Below are 17,883 nucleotides of genomic sequence, written 5' to 3'. Positions count from 1 at the left end.
GAATAACCACACTGTCACTCAGTCTTCCGTAAGAACTGGTAATCTTCAAAGGAGGAAAAAGAACAAAAACTGAGGGCTGTGCTTTAAGGCAGCCATGGTATCTGGTACACAGAAGTGACTCATAAAGTCAGCCGTTCATCCCCACAAAAAGAGTAAGAGCGCACGTTCTCACAGTCGGAACTTAACGAAACTAGTCATTTGACCTCCCTGTGCGGACTCAGTTTAGACGGAGCGCTTGCCCGCTCTTTCTCCCTCCCTCCCTCCCTCCCTCCCTCTCTCTCTCTCTCTCTCTCTCTCTCTCTCTCTCTCTCTCTCTCTCTCTCTCTGTCTCTGTCTCTCTCTCCCTCCCTCCCTCCCTCTCTCTCTCTGTCTCCCTCCCTCCCTCCCTCCCTCCCTCTCTCCCTCTCTCTCTCTCTCTCTCTCTCTCTCTCTCTCTCTCTCTCTCTCTCTCTCTCTGCTTGGCATTTGCTGCGTTGTTCCTCTGTGAGAACCCAGCTATGGAGGACACAGCACGGTCTGGTGCTACTGCCTGCACTCAGCAGATTTCTATAGCACCATTGCTGGAAATCTCAACCCAGTGAGAAGAGAGCAGAGCAACCTAGTGCTTGCACACAGAGAGAGTGTGGACCACAGACTCCCGGGGGCTCACGGGGCCCCTGCATACCTGGGATTCCTCAACACAAATCACTGATATAAAGAACTAGCCAGGCCATGGTCTGGATCCAGAAAGTGCACCACACTTCTGGCTTTGCTTTTCTTTGGGGACACTCTGATAAAGCAACAATATTTGTGTTGAGAACCTCTCAGGACTAGAGGTCTGCTTCCTCAGCCAGCCTCATGCTCTATCCGAATCTCAAAGCTGACCTCAGATGTGGAAATACGTAAAGAATCTGAGTGGTATCATGGCAGGATTCGAATTCTATTAATGAACTGAGACGGAACCTGCCCAGACAGTCCCAGGCCATAAGATAGAGGTAAAGAATGTCACATCTAACCCTCATACCAGCAAGGAGTTCAAGTCTTCCTTTTGCTATGCACTAGCTGTATGACCAAATGAAAGTTACTTAACCTCTAAATGCCTCCATTTCCCTATCTGTAAAATGGGACAATAATAGCATCTATTTATCATGGCATTGAAAAAGCTACTATATAAAGAACACTTGGAATGCCTTATGCGTGGCTCTATTGGCTGTTATTTTTATATGGGTGCCGAGTGGTCCTATTTTGGACTGGTCTGAGCATGGCAGTGCTGCATCAGATTTGTGAAAAGAGATAATACTAGAGATATCAAAAACATAGGCGTTGTTCTGCAGGGTTACTGATGTGAGACTGTGCTTGGAACAGGGAGGGGAGAGGGATGTAGGGGTGAGATCAGGGAGGGGAGAGGGATGTAGGGGGTGAGATCAGGGAGGGAGAGGGATGTAGGGGTGAGATGCCCTGGTTTACTGTTTGGTTCACTGACGGAGCACGAGTTAAAACCTTCTCGTACCTTATTAACTAACACACAGATAGACAAGTTGCTACCCACCATGGCTCAAAACTAATCACTGCAGAGTGCCAACGGTTTGCTCCTTAAGGGATGACCTTCTCGTGATCATGTCTGTAAAGGCAGCTGAGTGGGTCTCAAGCCTCCCAGAGACTACGTGTGACCCAAAGCTGGACCCCAACCCCCAAATGCTTACTCAAATACCTGGGTTGGGTACTTTGTTTTTATCTTTACGACTATCTTTTGGCAGCTCCGTATTCTGGCTCAGAAGATCATCGTAACTAATTAAGAGTTTTAGGCTTAATCTGAAGTTGATTGATCTCAAGGATCCTCTTTATGCAACTATTCAGTCTCTGAATTGCCACAATTATAAAGCTGCAAAGAAATGCAAAATCGCCATAATAAAGAAAGTGGTAGTGAGGAACTGACCACTTAAAAATTAAGCCTTTCCTCAGACATTCCCCAGGGTGCATCTAACAGTGGAAAACGAGCCACGCCCCCCAAGCCAACGCCCTGTCAGTCACAGGGCTTGTCCATGCAGAAAACATCCCAGTTACAATAGAATAAATTCCCAGTTACCTGTGCGTGTAGCTGGCAAATGAAGGGTCTACCTAACCAGAGGAAGGAAAAACTTGGTAGAGGTAATGGCACCGCAAAAACTCCAAACACAGACAACTGGAATGTTCACGCATTAAAAGGACAGCAAGAAATCATGAAGTTCTGGAATGTCTGATAGAAAGGGTTTCTCATGCACCTGAACAACCAACCAGTCACAACCAGAACGTCGATAAGACAGTTATGCCAAAAAATGGAAATCTTATGTTATTGTTGATTTTGACAATTTGGTTCATAGTTGTCGTGCAGTCCAAACTTTTGTCAAATGAAGGTGAGCTGTGCTGGCATTATTCTCACTTTTCCGTGTTAAGTGCTGAGTAACCTTCTTCCCTTCAACCCGCTGCACAGAAAAAAAGGGCGATAAAGGATTTGGGATTCTAAACAGCCTCTTCCTGACACCAAGCGTCCAGAATCAATGAGCCTCACATAGAGTAAGACACTCAGGATCTGCTCCCTAACCCTGGCCTCCTCCAGGTCCCCACAGCCTGCCTGTTCCCCTGACTCACTGGGGGTCCTCCTGCCGTGTGAGAAGGGCCTTCATCCTTGACAAGAGAAAGCAAAGACAGTAAAGTAGGTTTTCTCCCTGCTGCACAGGGAATGGGGAGTTAGGACTGATGTGCTGGAGAGGAGGGATGAGGCTTGTCAGCCACGGTGGGGGTCAGAGCTTGGCTCTCCATCAGAGTCTTAATTAATCCTAATTGTATTCCTTCTAAAGAGCTAAGTCACTGCAGGTTGGACTCTTCTGTGATTTAAAGGTGACAAATTCTTGCTTTGAGAAACACACTTGTTTAACACCCAGCAGGTATAAATGCAGTGAGTGTGCCTCCAAACAGCTCTGTTTTGCTTAGCTAAAAGGGCAGGCCAGAGATGATGCTTGACTGAGGAACTCTGGGTAACGTTACTTGGATGTTTTAGGATTTACACGGGATAATGACAGTAAGTATTCACTGAGCACTGACAACTCCCAAACTCTGAAAAGACAGACTTCATATCCACAGAGGAGTTGCGGTCAAAGGCGTTCTGATCTATGGGGGTGTGTGTGCGCACAGATTTCATCTGTGAGATAAACTATTTCTATTACAATACCAGTGCATAGTTTTAGAAACTGACGTTTTCACCTGGCCCAAGCAGCTCAGACAGCATGGCAGCTGAACGGAGAATTTGAAGAACACAGTTCCTTACGCACAGTTCTCCTTAGATCACAGTGAAACTGCTTAACTTGCTCCCCACTGCCATCCCGCCTCACTGTTTTTCTCCTTGTAAAAAAAACGTTATTCCATTTATCCATTTATCCATTCATCCATTCCATGCCTAGGCCGGGAGGCAGCCTGTGGGAGTTCTCTTCTTCTACCACACCGGGCCACAGAGAATAGAACCCAAACGGTCAGGCTTGGCTGCAAATGTCTTTACCCACCGTGCCACCTCGCCGGCCCTTACCTCAGTTTCTCTTACTGCCCTCACTGGGACTTGCACTAAGGAGCCACACACGATACTGATTTTGCTTCTGCTTCAACAACAGTTGACAGTCGTCTCTATATTTTTCATTTTTTTCCTGAAAGCCCTTCAAAGAGCAGACTGTGTGCCAGTGCCTATAAAAACTGCTCGGGAAATCAATGGCAGTGTCCCTTGTGGAGATTTCTATCTCCCTTCTGACTCTGTGAATAGCATTTTTAAAACGTGAAGCTGGCGGAGGGGGAGATATGAAGTATTTTAACATGTGAAAAGGCAGTGAGTCCGGCCAGGCCTGGAGACTTACTCTGTCACAGAGCTCCTCAAATGTGCAGTCGGCGACGGTTCCACAGGCTTTATTCAGCCGCAGCTCTCTGCCGTGCACTTTCAGAATCCTTGGGCTAGTTACTATGGGAACATGAACAAAGACTCAATCTTGTCTGGATAATTACTATAAAATTCATCTCTTACAGATAGGAAATGCATAGCTTGATGAATAATGGCACATGATTCAACACATAAATTAGAGAAAATGCTGATACAATGGCGGCCACTTGAGTGTGGCATCCACCCATATACAGCAATGGAACTTATTAATTGGTCAGTGGAGATTGGCCATTGTGTTCTAAATGTATTCTCTTTCAAGAGAAATTAACTTACGTACAATCATTTTGTTTCCGAGCCAGCTCATCAAACAACTTATCCACGACAGTCTCCACATCAGCCTCACTTGTGCTACAGTGAAAAGAATAATAGAATATGAAATTAATAACACTCGAAGCCAACATCAAACAGCTGCCTGAGCCTGCTTAGCTTTTTGCCCATAAAAAAAAAGAGGAGAACAGGATGTTATGCTCTAAATACAAACATTAGATTTAGAATACACTTAAAAGCAGAGAATATTAACTCTCAGGTAGACGATCCTGCCTTATTTGCATACATTGAAAGACTTCTGAGCTTCTAGATGTTTCTGTAATGAGAGGATGCGGGCAGAGTAAACCCATGAATACTGTGTGCACAGTGAGGAGAGAGCTCTGGCTCTCTCCTGCATGCAAAACAAGGGCGAAGAGGCGAGATGGTCAAGTATCCAGCAAGTATCCTCTGAGATCTCCGCGGAGAGGGTACATGTGAAATTAAATACCGAGGGTGCTTTTAGAACGAGAAAAACCAAGTCAAGCCACCGGCTGAGAGGCTCGAGCACTCAGAATGAGATCACTAGCTTCCAAATGCCAACTTAACTGACCTCAGAAAGTTTACCAGACTTGTGTGCATCTGAACACACACAGGACAGCCTTCTGTCAGGATAAGGGCGAGAACGGTCCACAGTTTCTCTCAAAAGTGTCCTTGTTGAAATGGCACCCCCAGCCCCCTCCTTCTTCGAGGCCCCCGATGCACTGGCTCTGGAGTGAGTCTTACCACACAATCTTTTGTATTCTAATTAGGAGTCACCATATGGTTTAAGGAGCTCACATATAGAGATGTGATATTGCTATGACCTCTTTTCTTCTCACATTTTTTTTTTCCAAAAGAAGGACTGATAAATTAACAGTCAATAGAAGAAAATAACTGGTTGAAGAAAGGCCACCCCCCCCCCAAAAAAAAACCCTTCAAGGGCAAATCGAAGTTTCTTCCAATCCCGCATTCAAACTTACACAAGATGACCTGACAATATGCTTAATTTTGACACAAATCAATCTGAGCTAATTGTGGAAGTGACTGACAGCCAATCAATTTTATTGAAAATTAGTCATTAAGATAAAGTTGAAACGAAGCAGAATCTTTCTTAGCAGGTTGCTGACATTTAACATACAACCACAGAATTCCTCAGTGTGGTAAATGCAGCAACTTAAAAAACAGCCGCAGAGTCGCCATGAAGGGGCTGCCCACCTCTGCGGGTTTCACAAATACTGTCTGCCTGGCTTGAGGGAATGCCACCTGAGTTTCATACGGCCCTATAAGACCTTCAATTAAGCCACATTAAAGTAACCAAAATACACTATGGGAAGAATGATTTAAAGAGACAATCACCAAAAAGATTTTTTAAAGTATTTTTTAAAAATTACACTTGCATTTCATGTGAAGGCCAGAGAAAAGCTTGTGAGAGTTAGTTCTCTCTCTACCCTGTAGGTCCCCCCAGCTTCATCTCAGGTCATAAGGCTGGGTAGTACACGAGTGTGCACATGCGAGTGCACACACACTTACACATACCCCCCACACTCACACACACTCACACACACACTCACACACACACACATACCCACACACACACACTCACAGACACACACACACACACATACCCACACACACACACTCACACACATACACACACACACACACACTTACACACATGAGTATGCACATATACACATCACTTCTTACAGACATTGCGTGTGTGTATATAACTAACTCCACTACATGGCAGACATTGTTCTATTGAATCCCATGTGGCTGTTATGGCATCAATACTGACTCTGAACTTTCTCTATATATTTAAATATATATTTAAATTTGCTTTCAGGGCTGATAAAAGCATCGCCAAGCCTTATGACTTGAGGTGAGGCTGGGGACCCACCGGGCAGAGAGAGGACTAACTCTCAGAGCCTTTCTCTGGCCTTCGCCTGCCCTGCCCCACCCCAGCCCTGAGACTGCAGAAGGTGCCTCTGCACCTGGCTTTTTGGTAGGTGCTGGTGATTCAAACTCAGGGCCTTACGCTTGCATATCGAGCACTTTACCTGTTGAGCCATCTTCTCTACCCTGGTTTTAATAAAAGGGGGGGGGGTCACATCACATAGCCCAGGCTGACCTTGAACTTGTGCCCCCCCACCACAGTCTCCAGAGTGCTTGGTTAATGATCTACTTAAAAATTATTTTACTTATTAGCAGTGTATGTTAGGGGCATGCGAATGCCATAGTGTGCGTGTGGAGACCAAGGGACAGCTTTGCCTGTTTCCCATGGCTTCTGGGAACTGAACTCAGGCTGTCAGGCTTCTTAGAAAACACTTTACTCACCGAGCCATCTTGCTGGTCCTAGTGACATACTTGTCAAGGCATACAGAACGCAGCAAGGAGAACGGAAGCAGAGTTCATCAGGACAGAACCTGCTTACCATCACACACACACACATGCTCACAGAGATGACCTCTCCTTTACAACACGGTTAGCATTTCATGTCGAATTTTATTTTATTATTATTTTGTTTTTTTGCGGATCCTACCATATAGTCTAGGATGGCCTATAACTTGCAATCCACCTGCCTCTGTCTCCTGAGCACTAAATTCTAGAACTGTACCACCACACCCAGCACAAAATTATTTTTAACATTGTCTTATAAGAATTTTATCACCCTAGTGTAAACAGATCCTCCAAAGTTCCAAAATAGAAAAAAAAAAAAAAAGGCATTAGTGTTAAGTGGTCCAAAGCCAAAAGCATCTTATAAAAGTGATTTATGCGGCTCGGACTGCTTGGCCATAGGAGTAAGCGTCACCGCTGAGGCCAGGCCAGGACACCTTCCTGTCACCTTAAAGGCGTGTGGAGTGGGGACATGGCACAGTGTGATGTGTTTAGATTTAGTCAGATTGATATAAAATAAAGGCAAGCGGAATTCTCACCATAAGTAGATACTCTCAAATTCCTTAACAAATAATCTTCTATCTCCTTTATCTCCCTTCGTTCTACTCAGATCCCATATTTGTATGTATATTATCATGTATTGGTGTAGGGTGTATATATGCAGGCACATGTGGGCCACGGAGCACATGCAGAGGCCAGAGAACAACTCTGTGAGTCTGGTCTGCCCTTTGATCTTTACATGGATCAAATAAAGAGAAAAAAAAAAATGAACTACCCATTTACATTAGCCTAAAAGGCCCAGTTACCTATGGTCCATTTCCAAATCTAATTTAAGCAGTTTTGAGTATATCTTGCACTTGCCACACAAACCCTGGGTGGTTCTAACCTTCTCGGGGTGTGGCCAGAGGAACAGCAGAAACTACCCTTCCTTGGATACTCTGCCACGGCGGGTTACATGAGACTCCCGCCTGGCCATGGGGATCCTAGCGTTATCACATTGTCAGAGAAGAGGAAGGCGAATACTCAGAACTACGTCACTTATCAGATCTGAACATGCAGAGGCATAAACTTTCTGTATGAGGGAGATATAAATACGACCTGGGCAGAGTGGGAGCACCGTGGTACCATTTATATCAAAGCATACACAACTTGTCACCGTATGAAAACTTCCATGGAACCACTGCCAAAAGGCCCTTCAGAAGCTGCACACGAAGATGGTTCAACTTGTATAGAGCCCATTGTTCCTTCTTACCAAGTAATAAATTAAAAAAAAAAAAAAGTCATGCAGGTGTGGTGTTGCACGACTGTGATCCCAGGCCTTGGGAACTGAGGCTAGAAGATGGCACAAGGGGTGGAACAGGAAATGGCCCTTGCAGGCTCACTGTTGGGGTGTGCTGGCAGCTGGTGTGCATTTGGGGAGTACAGGAACTTCATGGGTAGATGAGTGCATCGGGAGAGAGGACGAGACATGTTAGGAAGTGGGCTTGGTTGGAGAAAGTAGATCACGAGGTAAGGCCACCTGCCCAGGTCCCCACCACCATGGCCTTCTACTCTACTCAGGAACTGTGGGCAGAAGCCTCCAGGGACAGCCTAGGTCATTCCTCCTTTGAACCTACAATCCTGCAGCTCTTAATCCACTGCAATAATTATGATGTGTGCATTAGAAATGATAATTTATAATATAAGCCAGACATATTTTCTTTTTGCCCAGATCTGTTAATAAAATATCATGACCATATAAACAATATGTAAAATTACATTTCAAAACATCTAAAATTCCCCTTACTATTTTTAAATTTTTGAGATTTATTTTTATTTTATGAGTATGGATGTTTTGCCTGAGGTATGTCTGTGTAGCACATGTGTGTAGTGCCTGCAAAGGCCAGAAGAGGGTATCAGATATCCTGAAACCAGAGTGGCCGATGGTTGTGAACCGCCACGTAGGCACTGGGAATCAAATCCAGGTCCTTTGGAATAGCAGCCGATGCTCTCAACCACGGACTCTTCTTTCCAGCCCTCACCCTTGTCTGCTTTTAAGCAGAAAATTTCAAATGTACAATATTATTATAAAAACTTCAGACCACAGAAAATACATTTAAATTCAAACAAACAAAAAACAAAAGAAAGGAAGAAAGAAAGGGAGGGAGAGAAGGAATAAAGGGAGAAAGGGAAAAAGGAGGAAAGAAGGAAGGGAGGGAGAGTGGGAGGAAGAGAGAGGGGGAGGGGAGACACACGACATTTCCCATGGCTGGCTAGAGGAGCAGCAATGGCTTCGTTACAGTTCTGAATTGAAACCACTTAAAGGGGAAGAACATTACCTTAAACTAAAACTCTATTCAGAAATGTAATCAGACCCATGTAGGATTTGATAGGTTTTTTTTATTAGTTAGTTTGGGGTTTTGCAAGACTTATTTTTATTATTGATGTGTGTTTGTGGAATGCTGCATTTGTGGAAATGCTTGAAGAGCCCAGAAGAAGGCAATGAATCCTCTGGACCTGGAATTACAGGAGGTTCTGAGCTACCCAATATGGATGCTAGAAACCAAACTAGGGTTCTCCGGAAGGACCGCAAGTGATCTTAGATACTAAGACATTTCTCTAGATTGTCGTGTTTTAAATAAACGTTTATGAATATATGTCATACAGGGCCTTTTCCCTAAAGAGCTTATAATGAAGGAATGGTTGGGTTATGTAAAGTAACAGAACAATTGTCAGTCTCCAGGACAGAGAGTGGAAAGCTCAGCCTCAGAACACCCTAGTCAAGAGGGTTTGGAGCCTGGAGAGATGGCCCAGTATCCACGGAAGATGATGGCGTACACCTGTGGTCCCAGCACCGGGACAACGGAGACAGGGAGACCCTTGGGGCTTGCAAGCCAGCAAAATCGGTGATCTCCATGTTCAGTGAGTGGCTTGTGTGAGAAAATAAAAAGATGGAGCTCGCCAAACAATACATCTGCCATGGACTTCTGACCCTCATGTCCACACGCACCTCATGTGCACCTGTACAAACGTGAACACACACCTAACCACATACCTCCCCAAATGAGCTTAATTCTGAGTTTTCTCTCAGAGCTACAAAAATGGATGTAACAATGTAGCAAATATCCAAGTCAGTTTTATGTGGTTCCATTCCAACCATAAAGAGGCGTATCCTGGAACAGGGGTGTAGCATCAAAATGGCTGGAGGACAGGGACTGAGGCTGATGTTGTGAACAGTGTCCCTTCCTCTCCCGAAGGAATCAGGAAATGAGCGGGAGTGAGGGGGACTGAGGGGGAGTGAGGAGTGCTGTAGTGGTGGCGCCCCCGCCCAGCGTGCACAGCCCTGGTTCAATCCCCAGCCCTAGGAGAATTAACTGGCTTGCTTCAGTTCCCTGGAGACAGATGGACTCTGGGTAATGGCTCACAGAACAACACTATTATATACCAGGCTTTTGTGTGGATAAGATGCAAGAAAAGAAAGCCTGTCCACAGCCAATCAAGAGTTGACAGAGAAAGAACATTAGGGTCACTTCTGATCTGTGGCAAAGTCACTCTTTCCCAAAGCTGTTTCCCTCCCCTGAGGGCCCAGGCAGCCAGAGCACACCACAGCCTCCTTTTCTTCTGCTCTGCCTTGCCCTGAAATCCAGCCAGGCCATCTCGAAGCTCCAGCCACCTTTGTTCCTCGGGAACTGTGCTCAGGGACGGCTTTCCATCTTCTGTTGAGCAGTACCACTGTGTCTTTAAGTCAGAAAAGCCCTGGAACCAACCACTGTTCAGCTGCCAGGAAATCTGGCACCAGCTCCCACTGGAGTCCTGAGTACAGTACCTGGATGCAAAGCCTGGCTGCTTTGCAAGTATGAGAACCGCGCTTTGTCTTTCCCGCATTAAATCGGTAAACAGAAAAGAAAATAATCGGTCATTCCAAATTTGAAAAAAAAAAATTTACAGCGAAAACCAGGCAGTCAATGTAAGACTTAGTCTCAAAGAAACAGAGCACGTCAGAAAGAGAGCTTATTATTACTGGGTCATTTAAAATTCTCAACAAAATTTCCCACTTAGAGGTTTCTGGAAGAGGGTCATGCATGAATTTAAATGGAAATTCATTTCTTCAAGAATCTCCCACTTCATTAGGATTGACTCAAGGGGACAGAATGCTAACCACACTTTGCTCCTTTGTCCCCTTTCGAAAATCAACAGCTTGTTAAGGTATCAACAAGTAGAATGGAGCTGGCTTTCCTCAGTCCCCCTCGCTCTGAGTTCTCTATGCCAGAGAGCCAAAGTCGATCTGACAGAGAAATTTCTCCTTCCTCTTGGGGTCCGTTGCCAGACTTTGCTGGCAGAGCCTGCATTGTGCCGACTCCTGGTACATTCATGCTGTATGACTCTTTGTCTTCATAGCAAACATAATCTGGGGCTGGAGGCAGGTCTAAAATTAAGTTGGTTTATACTTGCCTTAATGTAAGACAGACTTGGTCGTGTTTCAGACCCTGGAGGTGTGTTTTACATAACGGAATCGGCTGTCCAGATGGAGGTCTAGCCTGCCGTTTATCTTCTTGATCTCGCACAGGCTTAACTGTTCAAAGATGTATTTCAATCTGCGCTTTCCCACCCTTCTCAGTCACCTGGTGAATAACTTACCTGGGTCCATTAATCCTGACCTGCACACAGTGCAGAAGGTGGGATCTCTCCTCAAATTACAGAGCTTCACCCTCTCATCTCCAGATAAAACGTCTGCTGATTTTCTATGCTGCGTTTCTGCGGAACTTCGGTTTATTACATTAAAAAAAAAAAATCCTTTCTGTGTCATTTCAGAAAGGCAAAGCAAACACAAAGTTTTAAAAACAATAAAGATAAACGAATAGCCGAGTGATGAGAAATGAGTCAGGGGAGTTCTAAGAGCTTTTTTATTTTCCCAGTCCATATATGTAACCAAGGACCTGGGACTTCTGCCAGATCAGTTTTTCTTATACTGGAGACTGACTTTCAGTCCAAGCTGTGATCTACTGGAAATAACCAGCAGCCAAAAATGCTCAGGAACCTGAGCCGCGTCATTGCTCATGCCTATGATCCCGAGATACGAAAAGCTGAAGCAGGAGGATTGAGTGAGTTCAAAGGCAGCCTGGATGACATAGCGAGTTCTGGGCTAAGCAAGACCCTGCCTTAAAAACAGGGCAGGGGAAGATACTGTTAAGACAGAAAAATTGTATGCACATGGTCTGCTCACACAGTGAGCATTTCCAGACTGTTATCTACAACTGCGTACCTCGGCCAGTGTGCTTAAACTTTCTTCCGTGACAGCAAGCCTAAATGTCCCGTGCTGTGAGGGTGTCAGAGCGGCTCAGTAGAGAAGGAAGAGCTACACTGGGCCGGCTGATACAGCGCCTCTGGAAGTCTGTATAGGGTTCTACTTTGCTGGGCCATTTGTTAGGTGGTATTTTAAACAGTGTCACGCACTTGGTATTAATTTTTTATTCAGTAGCCCTGAATTAATGTGTGACTAGTTAATGCTTAAGTGTACATCCAAATTATGTCAAAAAGAATACTTCTATGGTTTTAACAGCTAAAAACTTGAAAAATACTTTGTGTGATTGTGTTCTACAGGATCTAAAGCAAGAGGCTGCTGTTTGTAACATACAACTGTATGTTTGTGTCGGCAGGCAGGAGGGAATTATTATCAAATAAAATGGAGTAGTCAAAATAAGATGGGCTATAAGATAATAAAATGACTAATTCTAATCTGAAAGTCTAGATTTCAGCTTATATGTGCTCAATCTGAGGTTGCACAAACATTCCAAAGCAAAAACAAAAAGTAACTCTAAGATCTAAGCATTCTCGATAAGGAATATTCGACCTGTCTGATGAACAACTGCAAACTGACACATGGGCTAGCCTGGGTAAAACAGACAAATTCCTAGAAAGGTACAGACTACTAAAACAGACCCAAGAAAGGGAATGTGGAAGAAAAGGGAGTCCTTCCAAACTTGTTCTGTGAGACCAGCATTACCTGCTATCAAACTAGACTAAAATATGTCCAGAAAAGAAAAGCAATGGCAGACACCTATCTCTTCTGACTGTAAACAACATTCCCCAGTAAAGCACTGGCAAGCCTAACTGAGCAAAGCATAAATGGAACTGTACACTGTGGTTATTACAGTTTTGAGCCAAAGTGTCCCCCTCAAAACGCTGCTCTCTTCCACTGTTGTTAAGCTTATGTTAAAGGTGTGGTTCCCAGCTGGCAGCTCTAGGGGGAGGCAGAGAAAGCTTAGGTAGGGCCCACTTGAATGCAGTTAAGAGGGGGTACCCTGGAATAAGACATAGAAAGCTGATACCCTTGTTCCTACTTTCTTCTCCCCCCCCATCCGCTTCCCAGCTGCCCTTGCCCCACCACACTCCCGGCCGCAGTGCCCAGCCCTACTCCACACAGGCCCCACAGCAGTGGGTACCACCTGCACATGGATGGAGCCTATGAAACCATGGGCAGAAGTAGGAATCTCCTCTTGCTAAGGGGTTTAACTCAGAGGCTCAGCTCAGGAGTGAAAAGCTGACCGCTATGATGGTATTTATTTCAAAAAATGCAAGGCTAATCTGTTATCTAAAAACCAATTAGTGGTATGAAAGGAACAAAGGACTCAAATCACACAAGGATCTTAGTAAGAGCAGAAAATGCATCTCACCAAAGCTAACATCACAAAAATGCTCAACAAACCAAGAAAGGGATGTGATTAACTGCTAAGAGGCAACTATGAAAACCCAGACACAACGGCATAAGTCATGGCCAAACTAAAGCCATTTGCCATGGGTCAGAAACTAGACAGGGCTCATCTCTTCTTAGCACTGTATTAGAAGAAAAGCTAGACAGAGAAGTAACTAAAAGATGTCCAGCTTGCTTGAAAATAACATCATCTTGTATTTAGAAAATTCTAGGACCTCTAGTAAGAATCTAATAAGCCAGTTCAGCAAGATCAATATCCAAAAAATGTTGCACTTTTAATAGTATTAAAGCCATTTAAAATAAAATTGGGATGAATTCATTTGTAGAGCATAAAAAGGAATAAAGTACTAACATGAATTTAACAGAAGAATTTTAAAACATGTTGTACTGAAAAGTACAAAGCACTGTTGGAAGGGATTAAAGACCAAAATAAATAGGCTTGACTTACTGTGACAATCAATGTGAGGTCAAAATACAAGGACGAACATCTGGGAGAAACAGCTGATTTATGATTGTGGGTTACGGTAAAGGGGGTCCCAAGATGTGCCAGGCACCTTCCAAACTAGGAAGCGGCAACCTTCCAGGCAGGAACTACAATTTTGCCAAAGTCTGGCTGGAAAGACGGTTCAGCTATTAAGAGCACATACTCTTGCTGAGGAGCTGAGCTGGACTGCAGTGGGAAGCAGTCACAACCGCCTATAACTTTAACTACATTGCTCTGGCCTCTGCAGGCACCACGCTCGTATGCACACGTACACATAATTCATGAGCAAAATTAAGGGGCTGGCAAGACGGCTGAGTGGTTAAGAACACCGGCTGCTTTTCAAAGAGACCCAGGTTCAATAACCAGGACCCACATGGTGGCTTACCACCATCTATAACCCCACTTCTGGGGGATCAGACACCCTTTCTAGCCTCTAAGAACACCAGGCACACACATAATGCACAGGAGGCAAAACACCCAAATGCTTATAAAATTAATTAAAATTTGTGTCTCAAGATCTGATGCCAAGGTTTTAGGTGTGGGAAGGAATAGCCATAAACTGAGAAACGTTACCAACAACGAGACCTCGCAGCTGAAGGGCGAGAAGCCGTTATAAAGACACCACGGGGGAGAAGCAGGGTCAGCTATGCCCAAGTGGCTGTGAGCGCCATCCTTCCTTGAACAGAGCTCTGGCCTTAGAGCATCCGGGAGCTTTGTGTATCAAGTAGTCGTGGCTTGATAAGAAATGGACTTCAAAGATAAAGCCACCAAGATGCTTCTTGGAAGAGATGCTCCTGGAGAGGAAATCTAAGAATGGCCATGGGGAGGAGCTTTCACTGAAGAAGTATTTAAGAAGAAACTAATATATAAAATCTGTTCAAAGGATGGATGTGATATGTGTGTGTGCAGATATAGATAAATAGATTAGATATAGATATAGGTATGTTTTTGATGAATATAGGTTGTGTCTAAAGTGTTCTAAGTCATATTTTCTTCTTGTTCATGAGGTCCCACAATCCCCACACACCTGCAGTTAAGACAGCCATGAAACACTAGCCGTGGCTCCATAGGGATGGTGCTGCCGTGATCAACGTCACAGTGGTAACCAGCCTGAGAGATGGAAGCCAACTGAAATAAAAGTTCTCAACTTTGATAAGTGGCCTGTTGAGAGAGACCTCTGGAGGCCTTCATGGTCTCTATTCTCCCATACACTGAGCTGGGTGCTGAGAAGGCAAGGCCTTCACTCTCCCCAAGGCTGTACTGAGAGGAGACAGTGTGACCCGTGAGACAAAGGACAGACATGCTTCCTTCTGGCTGGAAAATGACAGTTTCCACACAAGCTCAGAGCTCCTCTCGTGACACAAGACGCAAGGCCTGTTCTGGAATCATCCAAGCCTCAGGAAAACTCCCTCCCACCCCAGGAGACCTGGGCACGAGGAAGGAATGTTCCAGACTAATAAAAACCTATCTTTCTGACCCAGATGTCTTGCATCTTGTACTGGCTGGTTTTGTCATAAGCTGGAGTTATCACAGAGAAAGGAGCCTCAGTTGAGGAAATGCCTCCATGAGATCCAGCTATAAGGCATTTTCTCAATTAGTGATCAAGGGGGGAGGGCCCAGCCCATTGTGGGTGGTGCCATCCCTGGGCTGGTAGACCTGGGTTCTATAAGAAAGCAGGCTGAGCAAGCCAGGGGAAGCAAGCCAGTCAGTAACATCCCTCCATGGCCTCTGCATCAGCTCCTGCTTCCTGACCTGCTTGAGTTCCAGTCCTGACTTCCTTTGGTGATGAACAGCAATGTGGAAGTGTAAGCTGAATAAACCCTTTCCTCCCCAACTTGCTTCTTGGTTATGATGTTTGTGCCGGAATAAAAACCCTGACTAAGACATTTCTTCTGCCAAGATCCATAAAATACTAGGAGGCAATCTGTGAACTCAGAGGCAGAGAACACAAAAGCCCCAGTCTGTGGAATCTCAGAGTCATTTTGATTTGCATTTCCATGGTGACTAAGGGTGTTGAACAGTTCTTTAAATGTTTCTTGGCCATTAGAGATTTCTCTGTTGAGAATTCTCTGCTTAGCTCTGTACCCCGTTTTTTATTCATGTTTTATTCTGTGGGTTGTTGGTATCTGGCTTCTTGAGTTCTTTGTATATTTTGGACACTAGTCCTCTGTTAAATATGAGGTTGGTGAAAACATTTTCCCAGTCTTTAGGCTGCTGTTTTGTACTGTTGATAGTGTCCTTTACCTTACAGAAGCCTTTCAGTTTTATAAGGTCCTATTTATTAATTGTTGATCTTGGTACTTGAGTTGTGGGTGTTCTATCCAGGAGTTTGTTTCCTGTACCAATAAGTTCAAGGCTATTCCCCAGTTTCTCTTCTATTAGATTCAGTGTATCTGGTTTTATGTTGAGGCCTTTGATCCATGTGGACTTGAGTTTTGTGCAGGGTGATAAATATGGACCTATGTTCATTCTTCTGCATGCAGATATCCAGTTAAGACCAGCATCATTTGTTGAAGATGCTTTCTCTTTTCTGTTGTGTAGTTTTGGCTTCTTTGCCAAAAATCAAGTGTTCGTAGGTGTGTGCGTTTATTTCTGGGTCTTCAATTAGATCCTATTGATCAATTTGTCTGTTTTATTATGGATACCATGCAATTTTTACTAATATTGCTCAGTAGTACATTTTGAAGTCAGGGATGGCAATCCCTCCTGTTTTAGTTAGGGTTCCCATTGTTGTAAACAGATACTATGACCAAGAAAACGCTTATAAAGGACAAAATTTAATTAAAGCTGGCTTACAGGTTTAGAGGTTCAGTTCATTATCATCATGACAGGAAGCCTGGCAGTGTCCAGGTAGACACAGTTCTGCGGAAGGAGCCGAGACTTCTACGTCTTGGTTGAAACGTAGTCTGGAGAAGACTGGCTTCTAGGAAGCTAGGAGGAGGGTCTCAAAGCCCACCCTCACAGTGATACACTTGTTCCAACAGGGCCACATCTTTAACAATGCCATTCCTTATAAGCCAACCATATTCAAACTACCACATTCCACTCCCTGGTCCCCATGGGCTTCTTCAAACACATGATTCTATGGGGGCCATACCCAAACATAGCATAATGAAAAATACATTTAGTCCAACTTCTAAAGTCCCCATAGTTTACAGGAGTCTCACCAGTGTTTAAATGTCCAAAGTTTACATTCTTTTCTGAGGTTTTCATAATTTTAATCACTTATCTAATCAAAAATCAAAAAGCAGATCATATACTTCGAATATAACAGGACATACATTGCCATTCCAAAATGTCACAGTAAGGAAATACTGGACCAAAGAAAGACCAAACACCAGTTGGGAAGACTCCAAACTCTACATCTCCATGTCTGATTTCCAACTTTTTCAGCTTTGATGACTGCAACACTATTCTTTCTCTTAGGCTTGTTCCACTCCCTGTTAGCAGCTTTCCTTGGCAGGTACCCATGGCTCTGGTCTCTCCACTGCCTTGGTGTCTCCAAGGCAAAGTCAACTTTACAGCTTCTTATTCCAATGTCTGGGATTCACCCATGATCTTCTGGGATCCTCTAAAGGGCTGGTGTCACTTTTCAGCTCTGCCCTCTGAAGCACTCTAAGGTCAGGTTGATTCACTCCACTGCCGCTGCTGTTCTTGGTGATCCTCCCATGGTACTGGCATCTCCAATACACTGGAGTCTCCACTGCAACTAGGCTTCACCAATGCCTCTTATAGGGTGTCTTCATGGTGCCAAGCCTCAAATCCTTTGCAGGACCTCTTCAGTCCTGGGCCATCAACTGCAACTGAAGCTGTTCCTTCACCAATGGCCTTTCATGGTCTCTCACAGTGCCAGGCCTCAGCTGCTCTCCATGACCCCTTCATTCCTTCAAAACCAGTACCACCTGGGCAACTCTTACACATTACCAAGTCCAACTTCAGCACGATGTACAACCTTGTCAATCTCTGAAACACAGCCTGCTTGTGCTCTCAGAAAACATTTCCCAGAAGATTTCACCTCAGTGATGCTGGTCTCTTCTTAATCATTACTAATTTCTTAGCTCCAGCTGACCAGCATCAATTGTCCCAGTA

General features: G+C 44.5%; 1 protein-coding gene across 4 annotated transcripts in view; it reads right to left on the bottom strand.

Moving 5' to 3' along the window:
- The window catches only part of AFG1L (AFG1 like ATPase), a 146,270-nt gene that overhangs the window by 19,519 nt on the left and 108,868 nt on the right, over positions 1-17,883 (bottom strand). For all 4 annotated transcript variants that reach the window (XM_080937873.1, XM_080937874.1, XM_080937875.1 and 1 more), the window contains 2 exons: positions 4,215-4,285; positions 3,858-3,958 (listed from right to left, as the gene is read on the bottom strand). In XM_080937873.1, coding sequence (XP_080793999.1) covers positions 3,858-3,958; positions 4,215-4,285 — 172 coding nt within the window. The remainder of the gene's footprint in view (positions 1-3,857; positions 3,959-4,214; positions 4,286-17,883) is intronic.

Source organism: Micromys minutus, assembly GCF_963924665.1.
Source record: "Micromys minutus genome assembly, chromosome: 25".
Classification (NCBI taxonomy): Eukaryota; Metazoa; Chordata; class Mammalia; order Rodentia; family Muridae; genus Micromys; species Micromys minutus.
This window is presented reverse-complemented; position numbering and strand designations above follow the sequence as displayed.